General features: G+C 39.0%; 1 protein-coding gene and 1 long non-coding RNA gene across 2 annotated transcripts; both read right to left on the bottom strand.

The window, feature by feature from the left end:
- Positions 1–1,737: 1,737 nt before the first annotated feature.
- On the bottom strand, positions 1,738–8,368 carry LOC140165317 (uncharacterized). Its single transcript, XR_011860680.1, has 3 exons — positions 8,308–8,368; positions 3,111–3,192; positions 1,738–1,869 (listed from the first exon to the last, which is right to left on the bottom strand). It is a non-coding gene; the product is annotated as an uncharacterized lncRNA (long non-coding RNA).
- Positions 8,369–9,455: 1,087 nt separating this feature from the next.
- Positions 9,456–18,652, bottom strand: LOC140166629 (neurotrypsin-like). The gene is made up of 5 exons (XM_072190127.1): positions 18,519–18,652; positions 16,585–16,845; positions 15,260–15,412; positions 9,731–10,003; positions 9,456–9,565 (listed from the first exon to the last, which is right to left on the bottom strand). Exons 1-5 carry the CDS (start codon positions 18,583–18,585, stop codon positions 9,456–9,458), a joined length of 864 nt encoding a protein of 287 aa, XP_072046228.1. The 5' UTR covers positions 18,586–18,652.
- Positions 18,653–20,108: the final 1,456 nt, after the last annotated feature.

Raw genomic sequence — 20,108 nt, 5'->3', positions numbered from 1 at the left:
GTCCCTCACGGACCAACCTTGGTAAACAAACAAACAAACAATTCATTCATTCCTTCATTCATTCATTCCTTCATTCATTCATTCATTCATTCATTCATTCATTCATTCATTCATTCATTCATTCATTCATTCATTCATTCATTCATTCACTCATTCATTCACTCATTCATTCATTCATTCATTCATTCAGTGATGTGACACCACCAACACCCTGCGAGCAATTCGAGAAAGAGGTTTTACACATTTTTTATCAATAATATAATAACCCCAGATATAATTTTCGGCTGTATTTTCATTTCTTGCTTATGGTTCTTTTTTCGGAGATTCTGGTTTCTGGTTCTCGATGGATTCTATTTGGTTCCTCTGTATTGTCAGCATCACTTTCACTGCTTTCAGTTGTATATGCAAAGTTATCCACCCATCCCTGAGAATCATCACGTGATTCAGATTGAGCGTCATGATTGGTCAATTCTCTCATACGTAAATCGGAGTATCCGTCGTTTTATCTTTTCAGTTTCTGTTTCCGTATCCGTAATAGTTTTTGTAAGTCATTGTTATTCTGAAGTGGTAGTCTCCCAGGTATGACCAATCTTTTATTCTAGCCTTTTGTTAGTTACTGAAAATTTGAAGCTCGTGAATTTCAGTTTTCGTTTTGGTATGTTATATTGATTTTTACATAAAACCTTGAGATGTGCGGTTGGGTGCCAATCTAGACAAAAGAAGAGTCTAAATTTTACGGTCCTAAATTCGCGGTAAATTGTACGGCTTCAATTGACTTGTGTTTGGTGTATATGTACTTACGCCTAGACGTAAGTGCCTCGTAAAAAAAGTCTTGCATTGAAATATATACTAACCATGTTGCCAAGTTATAAGCAAAAAGTCTTTCATATTGGCGATGAAACGAGCGTCTAAAATATCCCAATGAGGCGCGTACAAGTGGTGATTTGGTAATCATGTTTTATATTGAAATGCAATACAAAAGAATTTGCATTGGAGCAAAGATAATGTATTCTATTCATGGCAAGCTAATCTGATAATTGGTTGGGCCTATATGCAAGACTCGGGTTTATTTTAAATGTTTATTTTTGCAGAGCTTATTTTCAGTCATGGACCATACTGATAAATTTCGCGAGGGGAGGGAGGGAGGAGTGAGATACTTAAGTTGAGACTGAACAAGCGAGAGTGGGAGGGGTGAGGAAGAAAGAGAGGAGAGGGACTAGAAAGAGAAGAACTCGAGAGGAGAGAGTAGGGACCGGGGACGGGGAGGGAGTGGGGAGACTGATCATAGGGGGGGCAGGAGGAAGCAAAAAGGGAGATACACATTGATACGAGGGAAGGGCGACACTGTGGCCCTGCACAAGTGCAATGGGGGCGCGACAGGCTCATAAGCGGACCTTTTGTGATTGAAGGGCTTATTTTCAACGTTTTTACAGAAAAAAGTGGACCTTTTCATTCGGATTTGCATTTTGTCATAATAATGTGAATCAATTTATCACTGTCAAACACGAGAGGGCGCTAGACCATTAAAACAGCGGTCGGACACCGGTGTTCAATACTATTTTATCTCCAGCCTTTATGGGCTTTATTGACACAGGCAATTACCTCTATTGAAATAAGCTGATTGGTACTTCAGAGTTAACAATGAAGTCAGATTACAGTAAACTTACTGAATCCCTTGCGTTTTCGTATCTGAACAATAGAGTTACGGAAACTGGAAAGATAAAAAGACCCTATGTATTGTCTGTTGTATTTTGATGATCATCAGTTAGTTCCTCGTATAAGTTGTTCACGTAGTTCGGTTCTATTGACATCGGGTTGATTACATGATATTCATGATTAACGGGTTGTTTCGGCTTAGCCTTCTTTCTTCTGCAAGTGACAATAACAAAACATTATACTTCATAACATGACATGACATGACATGACGCAACATAACATATCATAAAAACATAATATAACATAACATAACATAACATACCATAACATAACATAACATAACATAACATAACATAACATAACATAACATAACATAACATAACATAACATACGTAAAAACTCGATAGTTCAAGCATATGTGCTTACTATCGAGCGCTTTTGACATCCAAACATGAAGAGCCGATCCACAAAAATGTAGAGGGTTTTGAGCAAATCATCGATACACATAATTATCTACAAACAAGTAAACCTGAAAATTTGTGTCTCGACCCTAGCTCAGTTGTGCCGGACTTTGGTACAATTTCATGTTTTCAAAATCGCTCGATAGTAAGCACATATGCTAACTATCGAGTTTTTACGGTAACACAAAATGAACACATAAACACAACATAACTTGATCCATCAATATTGATGGGATTCATCAATAATCAATATTCCTTGCCGGCTAACACGTGACCAGTCTCCGATTAAGATCAATACCGGAGCATCTTTGCAGTTGCCAGATGAAGTCCAATGAGATTGGATGAAAATTTGCAAAATTCGTAAGTTATTCCAGTATTTTATTTATAATTAACCTTCTGTTTCTACGACTGGATGATTCATAATATATATCAACATTCAACATAACTTGATATTGCATAATTATCATTATTACGTTACATATCCCTTGAACAACGTGGTATGCCTTCTACTAATGCACCTTAGCTGAACGGGGTATAATAACCCATTCAATTATGGGTCAAGATATGTTTCCGGCAGCATGTCACCTCCTATACCAACTGTCAACATTTGATAACATATTGCCCCAGGCGCAGTAAGTCAATTTCTGGAAAGCTGGACTCATCTGATTAATTGACTCTATGTCATATTGGCCTACTATTACTAACCCTTGGCTGTAAACAAATTACAACCTCGTTATTACCAAACACAAATGATTTATTGCATGTATAAACAATACACACTTAAAAAACCCGAATTTGACCAAACGTTGGTTCAGCTATAAACAACTCATAATTTGGATCAAATTGATTCGATTTTTCAACGAATATTTGTTACCCAGAACTTGAGTTATTCATAGTTGGATAAAAAAACCCAGCGTTTTAACAGTGAAGCGCCACCTTAATTAGTATAAAAATAAATAAATATATATATATATTGACTAAGAGTTTACTTACAGGAAATATATCAAGAACACAACCCCGAACACTACTATTGTCACAAACACTAACCCTCCAATGATGGTGCCTGCAGCTACCCCTGTTAAAAATACAATAATTTTAGCCTGCATGAATTTTAGATATAATAAAGTATACGAACTAAATTAGTAATAATAGTAGGTGGCAATCACATACACACCCCCACAAAGAATGTTCGTTACAAAATGTGTTTTTATTCTCCATTTAATGGAGAATAAAAACGTCATCGGATCGGAGCAAAGCCAAGAGAGAAATGGGTAGATGTAAACTCACCGGTTTCCGGACGTCCGTGCTGCACATCTTTTCAATGCCTAGTATAATACCTTTCAATCACCCTGTCTCTCTCTCCCTCTCCCCTCTGTCCATTTCTCAGTAGATTTCTCATTTGAGACAATCCATCACGATATGCTTATTTAGGCCAGTGGTTACTAATCCTAACTTTTTTACTTACTTTTTCAGCCATTATCAATCCACTGCAGGATGAAGGCCTCAGCATGATGTCTCCATGTGTCTCTCTGCGTGTTTCTACTGAGGGCCAAATTCCGTGCCGTGCCGTGCCGGGTCATGGCGGGTAACAAGCTCAGTAGAAACTGAGACTATTATAACGATCTGGGTAATCGGTTGCCGTGTCATGCCGGGTCATGTGCTCACCTTTCGTGATCCACCTCTTGAGGTGGATCATGCCGGGTCAAAGCGTGTAATCCGCTCAGTAGAAACGAGCCGTGTGATCGGTTGCCGGGTCGAGGTCATGCATTTTGCAAAAATAACGCGATTTATATTCTACTTGTGGATAGTAGGGGCATAGGCCTATAATGTAGTAGGTTCCTTCTTCCTGATATTATATATACTGGCCTACTGCTTTATAGTTAATGAGTTGGTTAGGCCTATATTTTGGCTGTAAATTAATGATTATAATAGCCAATTACTAGATCCACTGGTAAATTAATGCAATTTGGATTAACGAAAACACTAAATTGTGATTGTTGGTCCTATGCATGCTGCCATACGTAGACATTTAAATTTAGGATACAACCGTCATGCCTTGCGCTCGTTGAAATCTGTTTTCCGTACTTCCGGTTTACAGGAAAAAAATGCCGTGCATCGTGCGAGACACGGCTTTCTGGTCTCAGTAGAAACAAGCTGGGTAACGGTGGCCGGATTATGATCGGTATTTTGTGCCCGGAAAATAGCGGGTCAAAAAAGCCGTACGCTCAGTATAAACACGCTGTCTGTTTTGTGCTTGTTGGTACCAGTTCACTTCTCCCCAGTAGTTTTGCAGCTCGTCCCTCCATCGCTTCCGTTGGCGTCCTCTATTTCGCTTCCTCCCATAAGGTGTCCAATGTGTGAGTGTTGAGCTCCAACGATTGTCTTGTCTGCGGCTGATATGGCCGGCCCAGGTCCATTTTCTGCTTTTGATGGTTTCCAAGATGTCTTGAACTTGGGTCTGCTCCCTGATCCATTTGTTTGTTTTCCTGTCCTTGTAGGTGATGTTTAATATACTTCTCTCCATGTTGTGCTGGGCTGCTGCTAGTTTTCTTTCCATTTTTGATGTTAAGGTCCATGATTCTGCCCCATATGAAATAGCTGGGAGGATGCATTGGTTGTAGACCTTTCGTTTAAGGCATATTGGAAGATTGCCTTTCATGATGGTGCTGTATCTTCCAAAAGCTTGCCACCCGGCTTTAATTCTCCTTCGAATTTCAGAGTCTTGGTTTTTGTCTCGAAGAGAGAAGCGTTGTCCAAGATATACATATTCCTCGACCTCCTGCTCAATTTCAACCCCTTTTACTTTCACTGTCTTTGGGACTGTTTCTAATCCTTTCATGACCTTTGTTTTCTTCATATTCATTTTTAGTCCGGTTACCCTGCTTGCCTCATCCAACTTTTGCAGCATTGTCTCAAGTTCATTTAAGTTGCTTGATATTGTGACAATGTCATCTGCAAAGCGTAAGTGGCTCATGTGCTCTCCGTTTATGTTGATTCCTTTCTTGCTCCAGTCGAGTGTTTTGAAAATTCCTTCTAGGGTGGCTGTAAAAAGCTTCGGTGAGATAGTGTCCCCCTGACGCACGCCCTTCTTTATCATAATTCTGTCACTGTCTTTGTGCATTTTGACTGTGTTGTAGCAATCTGAGTAGATGTCTTTGAAGATCTTCAGGTATGCATTGTTGATTCCTTGTTCTTTGAGTGCATTCAGGACTGAACTGGTTTCAACAGAATCAAATGCCTTCTCGTAATCTATAAAAGCTACGCAGAGCGGAATGTTATACTCCTGGCATTTCTCCTTTAGTTGGTTGATGGTGTGGATGTGATCCATGGTTGAAAAACCTTTCCTGATGCCTGCCTGTTCCCTTGGTTGATTTCCATCTAGGATGATTTCAAGTCGGTTTGTTAGTAACCTTGTGTACAGCTTGTACAAGTTTGAGAGGAGACTGATGGGTCTATAGTTCTTTAGGTCTCGCTTGTCCCCCTTCTTGTGCAAAATGATCATAGTGGCTTCTTTCCACTGATGTGGCACTCTCCCTCTTTGCATACATGTTGTATACAGCTTTGCTAGTTCTTTGGTTATGATGTCCCTCCTTCTTTGATTGTGTCGATGAGCACATTGTCCGGTCCAGGAGACTTTCCTCTCTTCATTTGGTTTACAGCATGCTGTACCTCCCAATTTGTGACATTGGGTATTTCTTCTTGTGGTTCTCCTGGTTCATCTGTTTCTGTGTCACTGGCATATAGTTGTTCATAGAATTCTTCTATCCTTTTCAGAATTTCGTCTTGGTCTGTGATTTCTTGCCCATTACTATCGAGGAGGCTTGTAATTTTCTGTTTCCCCTGCGCTAGTTTCTTATATGTTTTCTTCAGACTTTTGTTTTCCTCAATTGTGGATTTGATCATCTTGGTGTTGTAGCTCCGTATATCTTCCCGTAGCTTTTTCCTGATTGTCTTGCAGGTTTCTGTATATTCAACCCGCTGTATGTTTGTTCCCTCTGCTTTCATCGATCTTCTCTTCTCCATGAGTGTTCTGGTCGAATCTGATATCTTTGTTTCTCGAGTCTTTGGTTTCTTTCCTGCAATATCCATGGCCAGTTTTTGTGTTGTTTCCACTATCTGGTCATTCCATAATTCTAGAGTCCTCTCTTCTGGACATTCATCTGCCAAAAGTTGGAACTGGTTTTGCAGCTGCAGTTGGAATTCTATTCTCTTTTCCTGCAACTTCTCTAGGTTGATGCTGCTCTGCTTTGGTCTTAGTAATTTATGTCTCTCTAGTCTGGTGTTGATTTTTAACTTGCTCATTACCATCCTATGGTCACTACCTACGTTCACTTTGTTGACTGTCTTTACGTCTTGAATGATGTGTGGACTGTCTGTGAGAATGAAGTCAATTTCATTCTTTGTGCTTCCATCTGGGCTTCTCCAGGTCCATTTCCTACTTGCTGGCTTTTTGAAAAAAGTGTTCATTATTTTCAGCTTGTTACTGATTGAGAATTCGATGAGTCGGTCACCCCTATCATTTCGTTCTCCACTCCCAAATTTACCAATTGTGCACTCTTCTCCATCCTCTCTTTTTCCAACTTTGGCATTAAAGTCACCCATTACTATTGTGAATTGAGTCTTGCTGTTCTTTAGTAGTTCAGTTATTTCCTCATAGAGTTTGTCCACCTCTTCATCATTGTGTGTTGAGGTTGGAGCGTAGACTTGAATAACTTTTATCTTGTATCTCTTGTTTATTTTTACTGTCAGCTGAGCTAGGCGTTCATTTATACCTTTGACCTCAGTTATATTTCCTGCGATGCTTTTGTGTATCAGGAAGCCGACCACTGCTTCACTTTTGTCCTTGGTTCCAATGTGGTAGCAATGGTGGCCACTCTTTAACTCTGTGAAGTCTTCTCCTCGTCTTCGGACTTCACCCAATCCGATGATGTCCCATTTTACCCCTTCTAGTTCTTCTTCCAACTCCACTAGTCTTTCTTCCTGCAACAGTGATCTCACATTATATGTTGCAATGGTCAAATTCCATTGGTGGCCTGTTCTTACCCAGGGATTCTTAGCACCCCTACTCCTTGCTTTGACGAACCGCCACCTTGGTCCGGAGCAAATGAGCTGCTGGGGACTGGGGCCTTTGCCTTCTTGTGTCTGTCATGCTGGTTAGTTGGGCCTACCCTTCCACACTGGCCCAATGTGGGTTGGAAGGGGGACTTTATATCAGAGCTCCAACTCCTAGACTGATGGCTTTACTGGGCTATGAAACCAGTCTCTCCGCCTATTTACCCATAGGTGGAGCTATTTGACCCATAGCTGGGGCTTGGTTGATGGGCGCCAGGGCGTGTCCACACGCCGGTGGGCCTGCACGCCGCATCTCTGGGGCCCAATGCTGCTCCGAGATCCCTTACAGTTTTGCCTGGGTCCGTGGGGTACCCAGTTACCGTGTGTTGTCGCTGGGAGGCACTGTAAGAGTCTTGATGTAGGAGAGGCTATGTACTGGCAGGGGAAGGCTTACTCAATCTGCTTCCCTTTTCACCTTACGGCTAGCCAGCGGCAGAAGCTGAAAGCAGAAATTGCAAGCACTAAACTACATGCTAAACTAATCTACCTCACTAAAGCACTAGACGCATCACAACATCCTGTGTCCAAAGGACACCAACACACTAATCCTAACCCTAACCCTAAATCTAACCATAACACCTAACATCCGTAATCCCCGACCCTAATTAGCATATCATGATGGTTTGTCTTAAATGAGAGAGGGAGAGCGAGACAGGGAGATACTGAAAGGTATTACTATAATTGAAAAGATGTACATTTACTGCAGCACGGACGTCCGGAAACTTTTACCTTATACGAACACTGTGAGGATAACTGCTAGTAAAATCTAACAAATGAATGTCAATTTCGTTTCATTACGTATATCATATGTATGGAAAACAATTATAATAAATAAAATAATCCTTCGATCCCCCTCATTCCCCTGGAAAATATTCTGGTCGAATCGAATCAGTCACGTACATCGTTGAACAGATTTTGTTTCTTAATTTTGTTTGTCAAAACCAAAAATTGATTTTACTCAAAATGTAATAATTCGTCCATCACATCGGATGACTAGGCCTACATCAGAAATATCAAATTGTGAGTAAAATCAATTTTGGTTTTGACAATCAAAATTAAAAAATAACAGTGGACTTACAATCATTAACGTTCTCAGATGAGTTGTCCAAGGTTGACGAAGTTTTTGCATCTAAAGAAACTGATAAAATGAAAAAGAAGTTATTTGTTCTGTTACGGTTATGATAAGTAAACATCTCAAAAAAAGTAACTAACCCCCCTTAAATAATGACCATTATTCAAAAACGGGTGATTGTATTACACATATGTAAAATGCGTTGGAAGCAGAATTTATTTCTGCACATGTTGACACCTCATTTGCAGCAATTGACTAAATATTGACGTCACAGCGTACATTTAAATCAATGTAACCCAAGATTTGAAAGTTGCAGTAAATTGTATTGATTTTGTATTCAGTGTAATGGAAGGAAATCTGTGTAATGATATCTGAGTGTTTTTGTATTGTTAAACTTTGTATGTAAGTGCAACTTTCAAATCTGGACCTCTCTACATTAAATTAACTGGTGTTTTATTGTTTTCTGGGCTATCGTATCAAATGAGGTGTCGAAATGCGCAGCAATAAATTCCGCTTCCAATGCATTTTACAGATTTGTAATACAATAGCCCCGTTTTGAATAATAGCCATTATTTAAGGGGGTTAGTTACTTTTTTTGAGATGTTTATAAAGCTATTGTGCTATTCCAGAAAATGGATGCACACCCCCTATAGAGCTCTATAGAGGAGTTCGGATATCCAGACTTTTTGTCCAGTGGTGATTGTTGGAAATCCAGACTTTTAAAGTGTTCAAAGGCGAAAAAATCCAGCAGAAAGGTGGGATGAAAAGCCGACGATCAATTGAAAATTTTGACCTTTCATATTGAAGATATGGATTTTTCCCCAAAAGACCTATTTTTTTTGGTGTTTTGGGAAAAATCCATATCTTCAATACGAAAGGTCAAAATTTTCTATTGATCGTCGGCTTTTCATCCCACCTACATACACTTTAGGTATAAATCATCAGATTTATAAAGTTTACTTCGAGTACTGTTAAATATAAAAATATCAATTTTTAATGATTTGCCATAAAATGTGTATTACATTGCGAATTTCAAAAAATCTAAATTATTTGATATCAGAAGGACATTCTTCGTATTCAGAATGCAATTCGATATGTCTGATGTGCTCTAATGTCCCACAATAAATACTGCCCAAACGTTCATACCCCTTCCCTTAATACAATAGGCCTACATTACCATTGCATCTGATGTAAACGTTGTCATTATCTTTGCAGCTTGCATTTCTGGGTGGATCAGGAAGGCACGCAAATAGGTTGGTTTCAGCTGAAATGAAGGCAACAAAAAGAAAACCACTACTTTAGGCCACGTAAAATATCCGAGTTTAAAATTTAAGATATCGGCCATTTAAGCCGACTTTACAAGCAAGGGCATGTGCCATTTTGACACCAGTTGGGCTGGTAATATTATTCAAAAAGGATGCATACTTACTTCCAAGACAATTGAAACTGCTGAATGAATATTGTCTCTTAGCGTTCTCTTCTTGCCTTCTTGTTTCAATAGCCCCGAGTTCGAATCCCATATGGCGACACGCCACTGTGGCATCTTCAATAGTCCAGCTTCTGATCCCATGAAAACATACATCATACCATTGGTCTAGAAATGATATTTCTAGCTTTCCATAGTTATTTGGTGTTTCCGATTTTACAACTTCGGGGTCCAGCGTTGTTTTAGGAACAAGACGAATGTGTATATTGTCAATGTCTGAAATGGGAGAAAAGTAGAAATAATCATAATTTTTCGCCAGGTTCGCCGTCGCAAATGATAACAAGACAAGCAGAAAAGCGATACCGCTCGGGAATCGAACCTAGGACATCAGGTTTACAAAACCTGTGCCTTAAGGGGTCGAGCTGTATTGTTTCAAATATCTCCGAAATGAGAGAAATTTGCCATGTTTGATGTGAATTTTTGCCTAGCAATATTGATCATAGGTTCAAAATTGATGGTACATATCAATGACCAAACTCTCTAGTTTTATATTTGAGCCTGATCACTTGTGTAAGGTCTTAGGAAATTATGTAAATAGGCGTGTATATTTGATGTTACATTATTGCTCACGCACTTTCTAGTGGCAACGAAGATTTCATGAATTGACTTTGCATCGATTTCGCCAGAAGTTCGCCTTAATATGTTGCACACTCTATATAAATAATTACGGTACTTACTTTCAACTTGAGGGTAAGGCATGTGCCTTAATTGGTACCGTTTGTGCACACAATTCATCGTAATTTTGCAACATTGGAAACGCCTATTTCTTATTGCAATTTTGTCCATCAAAATTTAAAAAATGTCCCACTTTTTTAACGAAAAAGAATTCTACACCCATTCCGTTGGCGAAGAAACCCAAATTTGTGTGTATTTAGTAAATGCATCCTATTCAAAACGTCCACTTTAGTGCTGAGTTTTGCCTTTTATATGTCATATCTACAGAATTGATGTTATGGAATTTTTTAGCATAAATTCATTGATTTTATTTTTTTTTTACTCACCGCCTTGCCTCGAAATTTCACACATAAGAAGGACAAACACAAGCGTTGCACAGTGGTTACTATGTTTCTTCCGATTGGTGTCTTGAATTAGTATAAATCCACATTTTCCTGGTAACAGTCCATTGCAATACTTCATAACTAAAAACATGTGTCACTCTGAGCAGCTCTGGATTCAGTGTCGATATTTTTATCATCATTTCAAGGGGTCTCAATGTAGGTTGTCAATATACGCTTAATGTATAACCGAACTTAGTCTCTGGCCGCGATACTGCCCAGATCATTTTTCTACTGCCAAAATATGTTCTAAAAGCCTTCTAAACATTGATCGCTTCGGCTAACGACTAAAATTTACAGGGACCGGCTTATTCTATACACTGTTCAATAGCCTTATTGTGATCTGGAGCTAGCATTTTTTCATAAATATCGCTTTCAGCCTCTATTGGACTATAAACCATTCGATAAAGTAGGCGGGGCATACATCGGAAAAAACGACAACCAATTTTTTATATTCCAACATGTATAATTATTTTTAGAGTAATTTAGTGAGAGTTATTAGTAGAATTTAGTGTCGAGTTATTAGTAGAATTAGAGTTAGATCAGAATGGGGTATAGGCCTATTTGGGGGTAGCCCGGGGTAGGTGTGTGTTTTAAGTCGACGGCGTGTGGATTTATTGATGTGGGTGCTGTAGGGGGTGTGTGGGATGTGCGTGTGTGAGTATTAAGGGTTGCAAGGTGGAATGTGTGCATAGGTGAGGAGTTGGAAGTCAGAATTAGGATTCAGAGAGTCAGGGGTTAGATAAGGTTTGGGGCTAGGTTTAGGTTTAGGATTAAAACTTAGGTTACAGGTTAAGGCGACGTTTAGGGTTATGGTTGGGGTTAGGTTTAGGATATATTTGTGTCTTATCATTAATTGTGAACAAAAAGAAAGAAAGAAAAACAATAAAAGATACATTTCAGCATATACCTTCATATTACATAAATGTTTCATTCAGTCAAACATTTTACCTCAATCACCCTAAGAAAATAATACCACAAGGCAAGGGCAAAAATTAGGAAAATGTACATTTTTTCGGCAGGCATAATTGATGACGTTTTAACGTGAAATGTGAACAATATTTCAAAACCAAATTGTTTTTGTATAGGACAACGGATCAAGTTTTAATATGCCACAAATGGCCATATTAAAAGATAAGCGCACCCTAAAACAAGCAACCCGCCCTACACACCATCACATGTTACGCCACACTATATGCCTACATGCTACCACACAGAGAATGCTGCAGTATTTTAAAACGTAGTTTATAAACTCTGCAAAGTAGATCACAACTCGCCAATGCTATCCCAGCAAACATTATAATATTGGCCCAGTAATGGCTTAAACCGGTCTACTTCTGGCAATACTGGACACGGCTGACGGAATGACGCCAGTACAAATCCGATACTGGTTAATGTTTGGCCGCCGTTTTCTTATCAGGATAAGCTGTGCCGTACTTGGTCCATTATTGGGCCAATTGAAGACTACCTGAATATGGCATCGAGCTGGCATGTACATACTGGCCCAGTTGCGGCAGAAACTTGTTGGCCGGGCTTGTAGGCCCCGAGTACCGGCCCTGTATTGGCCCAATGTTGCATTAATGTGGGCGTGGTTTTGAAACTCTGACATTTTTTACCATCAAAATACAATATTTGATCATTATCATCTTCATTTTGAAGGGCCACATGTTATTATTATTATAAAGAAGAGGCAGCGAGTTTACGCTTGTTCCGAATATTTCATTTAATGCCTTGTAAAGAATCTACGTGAGCAAGGCATAATTGTTATCTGATGACACCATAGAATATATATTTCCTTTATCAATGGCACAATTTTGTGAGCTTAGTTTGTTATCGAACTTTAATACTTTGCACATCAGGTAATACCAATTCAATTATGCTGAGTGCAAGTAAGTTTCCTTTTCAAAGGAAATATCTGGTTGAACAGGTGAAACTGACCAATAATGCCTGAACCGGGTAAAAGAGTAATAGAAGAACACTGCACAGCTAGACGTGGCCCAAAAAAAAAAAAAAAAAAAAAAATAAAAAGGACCAAAATTGGACCATTGCCGTTTACTTACGGTTTCATAATGGGAATATATTGGCAATATTATATTGGCCCCGTACAGTATTGAATAAATTGGACCTGTAATGGGCCAATTTCAACCCATTTTGGCCCAGTGCTGGCAATATCTATTGGGCCAGTCGAATGCCCGTGTGCACGACCGTACCGGACCAATACAGGCTGCCATTCTTGGTCCATTATAGCAGCTTTTATAGAGCCAGTATCGGGCCGATTGTATAATGTTTGCTGGGATATTCCACAAATATGGACATTAATGTATTCGGATCACTGAGGTGTGTCCAATTTAGACATTGGAACTGATTTCTATAAAGCTTAACAATATCAATTGTTATACCTTTACGGTTAAGCTCGGTTGGTTTATTCAGGGATGAGACATGGAACAGCTTTAAGGTGATAGAGGCACAGGTGTGTAGTTCGATTCCAAAACCACTAACTACCATTCATACCCATCACCTGTTTTTATCTGTATTATCATTCGAATTGCCCGTGGTACCTTATACGATGTCAATATTTTATATTGATGATGAGGTTGACATGAGTGACATTATATTGTATACCCTCTGTTGCTTTAGACTTGCCCAAGTCTTTTGACATGGTTAGAACAGTAAAATTAATTTGCAGAGAAAATTCATGATGTAAGCTGTATATGCCTAAGCCTAAATTACTAAGTTATAAGAGGTGTGCGACATATGATCATTATCATTATCAAGATATCATAGGCCTATTATTTTGTATTTAACATAGGCCCTACTTTACAGTTAACATGGTACTTTATGAAGTAGTATTAATGAATCATCAAAAATTCAAAATTAAATTCAAGTAGGCCTATATACCAAAATTATTAACTTCAAAATCTTCCAAACAGGACATAAAAGGTATAATTTACGAGGATACTATTTTGGTGCCACACTCTACATGCATGTAATCTAGGACCAATTGTAGGATATTGAGTTTGGATCTATGATTTGTTCAGTTTCTTGTGAGTACACAATTTTTGGTCCTACATGTATGTAATCTAACAGTATGGAAAATGGTGCCAGGTGCAATGCTAGCCATTTACATGTAAACATTAAAGAAACCACCATGAGTTAATATCAGCACATTTATATTTTTTGCAAGCTGGATTTGACCAGGGATATGAGACAACACAAGGGGGGGGCATATAAAGCAATTATTGAATAGGCCTATATTGTATGCTTTCCCACATGTGACTTATAGAACCAAAGCCTTGGGCCAAGGCTACTATAATTGCTTTAAGCAATGCATTATGTAAAGCCACAAAATTTATTATTCAAGGTCTGACCGTCTGTTAATGACCTGGCAACAGACACGCCCACGGTACAAATAGTTGTAGCTTGTAAACATGGTAAAAGATACTGTTTATCGCAAAAAACATTAAAAAATGATACTTTAAGGTATTGTTTTGTTAATTTTTGTATGGCACATCATACATACACATGTGCTGAGGTCAAAAAGGTATCAATTTTGTTTTTGACCCCTGACTCACCTGTCATTCAAAACAACCCCTTAACCACGTGGCCACGGGAGCTTCGTAATTAGGCTGATTCGAACCTCAGCGGTCACTTCGAATTTTAACCAGACCAATCACGAAGATCCCGTGGCTAAGTGTCTTGTAAACCTGAGGTCCTGGGTTCGATTCCCGGGCGGGATCACTTTTTCTGCTTGTCTCCTTTATTATTTGCAACGCTTATGTTTATTTATATAATTCCCGTCGATCATGCCAATGTTTTTCCAAGAAATGTAGAAGTTACGGCGCCAACCATCATGACCATGCCGATTCAAAACACACAATGTGGTCGAGTTTCGCAAAGATTTAGGTTAAAAACATTTTGGAAACCAATTGCTTCAGTAGCATTACTAATACCTGCTCAATTGGAGCAAATTATCTTTACGAAGTGAAATTTAGACTTTACTTGAGAACTTTTCCCACAAACATGACAAACACATTACAAACTGCTATCTGCTGTTCGCCATCTCTTGACTATTTGGACCGTGTAAATATCGCTGTGTGTTGGCACTAGTCATGCTAGTAGTTAACTTTGTGCCTATTTTGGGCTCGAGGCGAGGTATTGGACTAGGCCTATAACATTTGGTGATTCTTGATCGACAAATAAAATCTATAATAATGAGCGACCAATGCTACTTTCTACATACTCTATATGTTCACGTGCTGTTTTTAGTTGAACATTCAAATTTTTGATCCAAAAATAAGTATCTTGAACTCCCTAGGAGCTCCTATAGGTATATTCTCGAGGATCTAACCACTGTAGTTCGAACCCATAACCTCTCTCTAGCCTGCATTATAATATCTTACCGCTACATGTAGCTTACCTGTCTTACCATAGCAGGAAACCGCGGCTTGGTACTGGCTTTTATGTTCTTTGTAGTTGCACTGATTCAAAATATCATCGATGATGTCTCTTGATGGGGCGCAACCACAGAGCTCGGGATAATCATAATAACAATTGTCTAAAGTGTCGGTATCTGACAAGGAAGCAAAATAGCAAGAAATAGAAAGAAGCAACGAAAGCCACTCCCAACAATTAATATAATTAACTCTTAACCCCGGGTCGAGCGATAAGAAACTGGAAATTCGTATTCCGTTCCCCAATACAAAGGCTTAGATCCACCCCAGGACCTACGAGACTCCTTTGTCGCATATTAAAAGATTTCACCACTTTCCAAGGCTCAGACAATCATTGTGTCGTTTCAAGTTTCTGCAAGTCAGCTACAACTTTTTTGAACGTCTCCAATGCGTATTTCCCTTTTCAGTTGCATCATTCAAGGTCAATGCCTGTCGTAAGAGTGACAATTCTCTAGTCCGAAGGTTCCTTAGTCTGAAGGCTCCTTAGTCCGAACTTAGGTTCGCTAGTCCGAACGTAGGCCTAATTTACCATTCGCTAGTCCGAATTCTGAAAAGGTTCGCTAGTCCGAATATCGGGTTCTCTGTTCTGTTCTCCGAATATAGAATAAGGCTCGCTAACCCTAAACCCTAACCATAACCCTAAACGCTAACCATAACCCTAAACCTTATTCTATATTCGGACTAGAGAACCTTCAGATTAGAGAACCTTCGGACTAGCGACCCTTCGGACTAGAGAGAAGTCACGGTCGTAAGACCAAGGCTACTAAACTATTCATTCACCCTCTTCATTGTGTTCGTTAATCCTAGAGAGAAAACGAACAAAGAAGTTGTTTGTTTTGGTCAGGATTCGAACCCGAGACCTTCGTGTTCCAAGCACTATAGGACGGCGACCGGTTAGCCACGGATGTTTCTCTGATCCGGCCAATGCAATTGTGCGTAATCACTTAGGTAGATTAATACGTCACCGTAATCACGTGGGATCCTGGGCGTGGGATGCATGCATGCGCAGTATGATCAATTAGTATTTTGTAGTACTCGGTGCGTTAGGGTTAATTAATTGGAAAGTGAGTCAGGTGAACATGATAATAGTTAAGTTTCGCAGCCAGTTCCAATGAGTAAAGCCTATCCGGTAGCGCGTTCTGTTCTTATATCGTTCTCACTCAGTAATGGACCAATTAGTGCCAGTGATTAAATCAGGTAGGCCTAATAAAATAGGTAGTACCTATTAAAATGAAAAAAATGACGAAAAATGAAAGAAAAGAAAGGAATGCTCAAAGTAATAACTGCTTACCTAATCCACATCGAAAGTCTTCCAGAGTGTATCTCGTACTGATTCCATGCATGGAATAATTCCAGCCTCCCAGAAACCCTAGTTGCCTACAAGCTACATTGGCTGTCATCCGATTCCATATATGGTGCGATAGATCATAAGAACCTCTTTCACAAACCCCATACCAACCATGTGTATTGTAGTCCAGTTGTAGTTCTACTCTGCCGTATCTGGGATTTAGGGTTCCCGATTCATCAAGGAGCCGAATGCCAGTGATGGTCTCTAGAAGATAATAATGGAAATTAAATACGGCGAGTATGAAAGCAACATTCTTTAGAATTTATTAAAATGTTGGAGTTGGCAAAAGTTAAAAAACAGCCCATTAATTTATATTCAGTAGGAACTTTGTGTGAAAAGCGAGGTCCAGTCTTCATCACGCGTCTTTCGCGCACACTCATAGTGCAGTTATGTGTCCACGGCAAATTCACCGCGACCTTTCCATCCATAAACCCGCTTAGTGAAGATTAAACTGATATATGCAGTACTAAACCATTATAGTAATCTATTGTCCAATGCAAATTTATTACCATATTAATCCAATGAGCGATCGAATTGTCCACTACGGTCGACTAATCCATTCGATAATTTCGCTATTGACATGTACGGACGGAGTTTTGGGGTATTTTTCACTGGTTTGCTGTCATTTACTCATGAGGCGGTCCTCGTTATTATAAGGACTATGCTAATGAGATTGACTTGTAGAGAATAAACCATACTTGATTCACAGAAAGTACTAAATTTGTACCTATTACGGTTTCGTGACACCAATCTTCCAAATACGACCAAGCCAGGGCTGCCCGGTGAAGCAAAATGTACATTGGAATAACACGGGAGTTTGGACAGATGGTAGGATTTCTTTCTCATACAAATGTATGGTCCCCCGTTATTAAAGCTTGTACCGGGTTGAAATTCAGATATTTTGAAAAGAATAAGTAATTGAAACATAGAGCAAGTACTAAGATCATAGCTTTTATACTTTTTGATATATGACGCTAACTAGTTCATCTCCTATATCTACAACACAGCGCTACCAGTAGGTGTCAATTGCCTATTGTGAGTGCCCCTGTGATGTGTGGATACATGTAGTTAACAATAACTACATGATGTTACACACCCCTACCCTGGGACCCATTCCATCCCATCAAGAGTGGATCCAGGTTTTTGAAAGGAGGGGCCGCTCATGAAAAAATTGTTGACTTACTTTCTCTCCAAATGTTAATGTGATTCTCATTAGCCATTCTGAGGAGCCCATTTTTTTTACAGAAGGGGCCCTGGATCCGCCCCTGCACACACACATACGGACCATTGGCATAACCTGTGTGGCAGAGAGCAGCTCCTTGCCCTCCCCAAAATGAGTTCCAGTTTGCTATGCTTTAAGCTTCATGGAGGATTGATGGAAGCAGATTTCCTACCGCCCCCCCCCTTGATTGCGAAAGTGTAGTTATGCCATTGCCACAGACCCCACCCCCCCCCCCACAGAGACGAAGTAACTTATTAAGCTAAGTTTACATCACGCTGCACACGGAGTGTGCAATTTTTACCGGTCTATTATGAGTACATGTCTATAGCTTGACACCGGCTTGACACTTCTGGAACTCTCTATATGATACTATAATTTAAAGTTTTCTACCGGAAGTTCTGAAAACTTTCGATGGGGCTCACTCTTAACAAGTTTTGATTTTTTATATCGATCATAAAATATTTCAAATATTATTTTAAAATGTATAGCTCGTTTCCGAGTTCGATTTCGTATCACCATAGGTCTACTACTAAATTATGTTAGACTAATATAGCTTCTAGATCTACCGCAAAGCATCGAAATAAAAATATTATTAGTTTAGACATACGCCTATAGATATATATATTTTGTGGTTTATGAAAAGTAAAATACATACCTAACTTCACAAACCTGACTACAATAAAACCGATCGCCATGAAGAGCAACTGCAAAGTTGAAGTCATTTTTCAAAGATTTTAAACAAATTGTCAGAAACTCAAGTTCAGTGATCTTATTTGTAAAGTGTTTTTTACCATTATTTCAGTTCAATTCAATGTCATGTTTCCGTTTGGTTACCATGGTTACCAGCCTTTCCCTTTGTTTGGCCTTGATCGATACGCATGCACTTTTAAGTGGGTCTACATTAAGGTGAATTTAATCAGGGATATCTCTGATTTAATCAAGCTAAAATGTGACTTTAGGTGCACTAACCATTTCAGAGCATTTTAAACTGCCCTTTATTCAGCAAAATATGTTATTTTCCTCAAAGCCCGGGTAGGTGTCTTGGTTGGGTTCTCTTGTCCGTGCCTTGATTGGTATGGTATCATGGTAGGCCTACACCCTGTTTCCCTGGAGGTAGTCCAGGTTTACCAGATTTTCCTCAGCTACATAATTCGATATATCTCAGTTTCTTTTTGTCCATAAAAATGAACAAAAATTGCACACAGGATTACTTCAATACTCTACTCTAAACACATGTCAGTAACCAAGCAGTTGTCCAACTGACACAACAGCCAAATGCACTGACATGGAACACCTTCCTGGACCAAAATTCACAGCCCAACAATTTCTTTGGTTGGGTTCCAATTATTCGTTTGTACATGAACAAAATTACAAACAGGATAACTTCAATACTCTACTCTAAACACATGTCAGTAACCAAGCAGTTGTCCAACTGACGCAACAGTAAAATGCACTGACGCGGAACAGCTTCCGGGACCACATTCACAGGTGAATAATTGGAACCCAACAAAAGAAATCTGTTGGGCTGTGAATTTTGGTCCAGGAAGGTGTACCATGTCAGTGCATTTTGCTGTTGTGTCAGTTGGACAACTGCTTGGTTACTGACATGTGTTTAGAGTAGAGTATTGAAGTAATCCTGTGTGCAATTTTTGTTCATTTTATGGAGAGGATTTTAAGATATGACCTTGTGACAAATTTTAAGTTTCTTTTTGAGGCCAGTTTAGGTAGGCCTATGTTAGGTCTTGAGTTGTCAAAATAATTATAGAGAACTTGCATTTTTGGACATTTTCCTATAACTGTAAGACTTACAGAATTGTTAATGTCAGTTTTGAAAATTCCCTCAAGATACATAATCTCACTTTTAACTAAAGAACTTGTAATCTGATTTTGTGATAGGAAACACACATATGTAATAAAAAACGAAGTAATATCATTTCAATTTGGGAGTATAGAGATTCAAAATTTTAATAAACATCTATAATATTCTTTATAAAATATCAACTATTTTATACTGGTCCATGTACATCTAATGAGACAAATGGTCACATTTCACTCTGTTACTAAACATTGCAAACATAACACTTGGAACTTAGAAGACGAAAAAAGACCCTGTTCTACGGGCCCAACCGACCCAGATTCTGCATTTTGGAGATATTTATTTCATTGTTAGGTCTATGCAATTGAAAACAGATGTTTTGTTGTTGTTGTTTTTTTGCTGAATTGGATTGATTTTAACTTAACCTTT

This window comes from Amphiura filiformis, chromosome 12 (genome assembly GCF_039555335.1).
Source record: "Amphiura filiformis chromosome 12, Afil_fr2py, whole genome shotgun sequence".
Lineage (NCBI taxonomy): Eukaryota > Metazoa > Echinodermata > Ophiuroidea > Amphilepidida > Amphiuridae > Amphiura > Amphiura filiformis.
The sequence above is the reverse complement of the archived record's forward strand: the minus strand, read 5'-3'. Positions and strand labels throughout refer to the sequence as shown.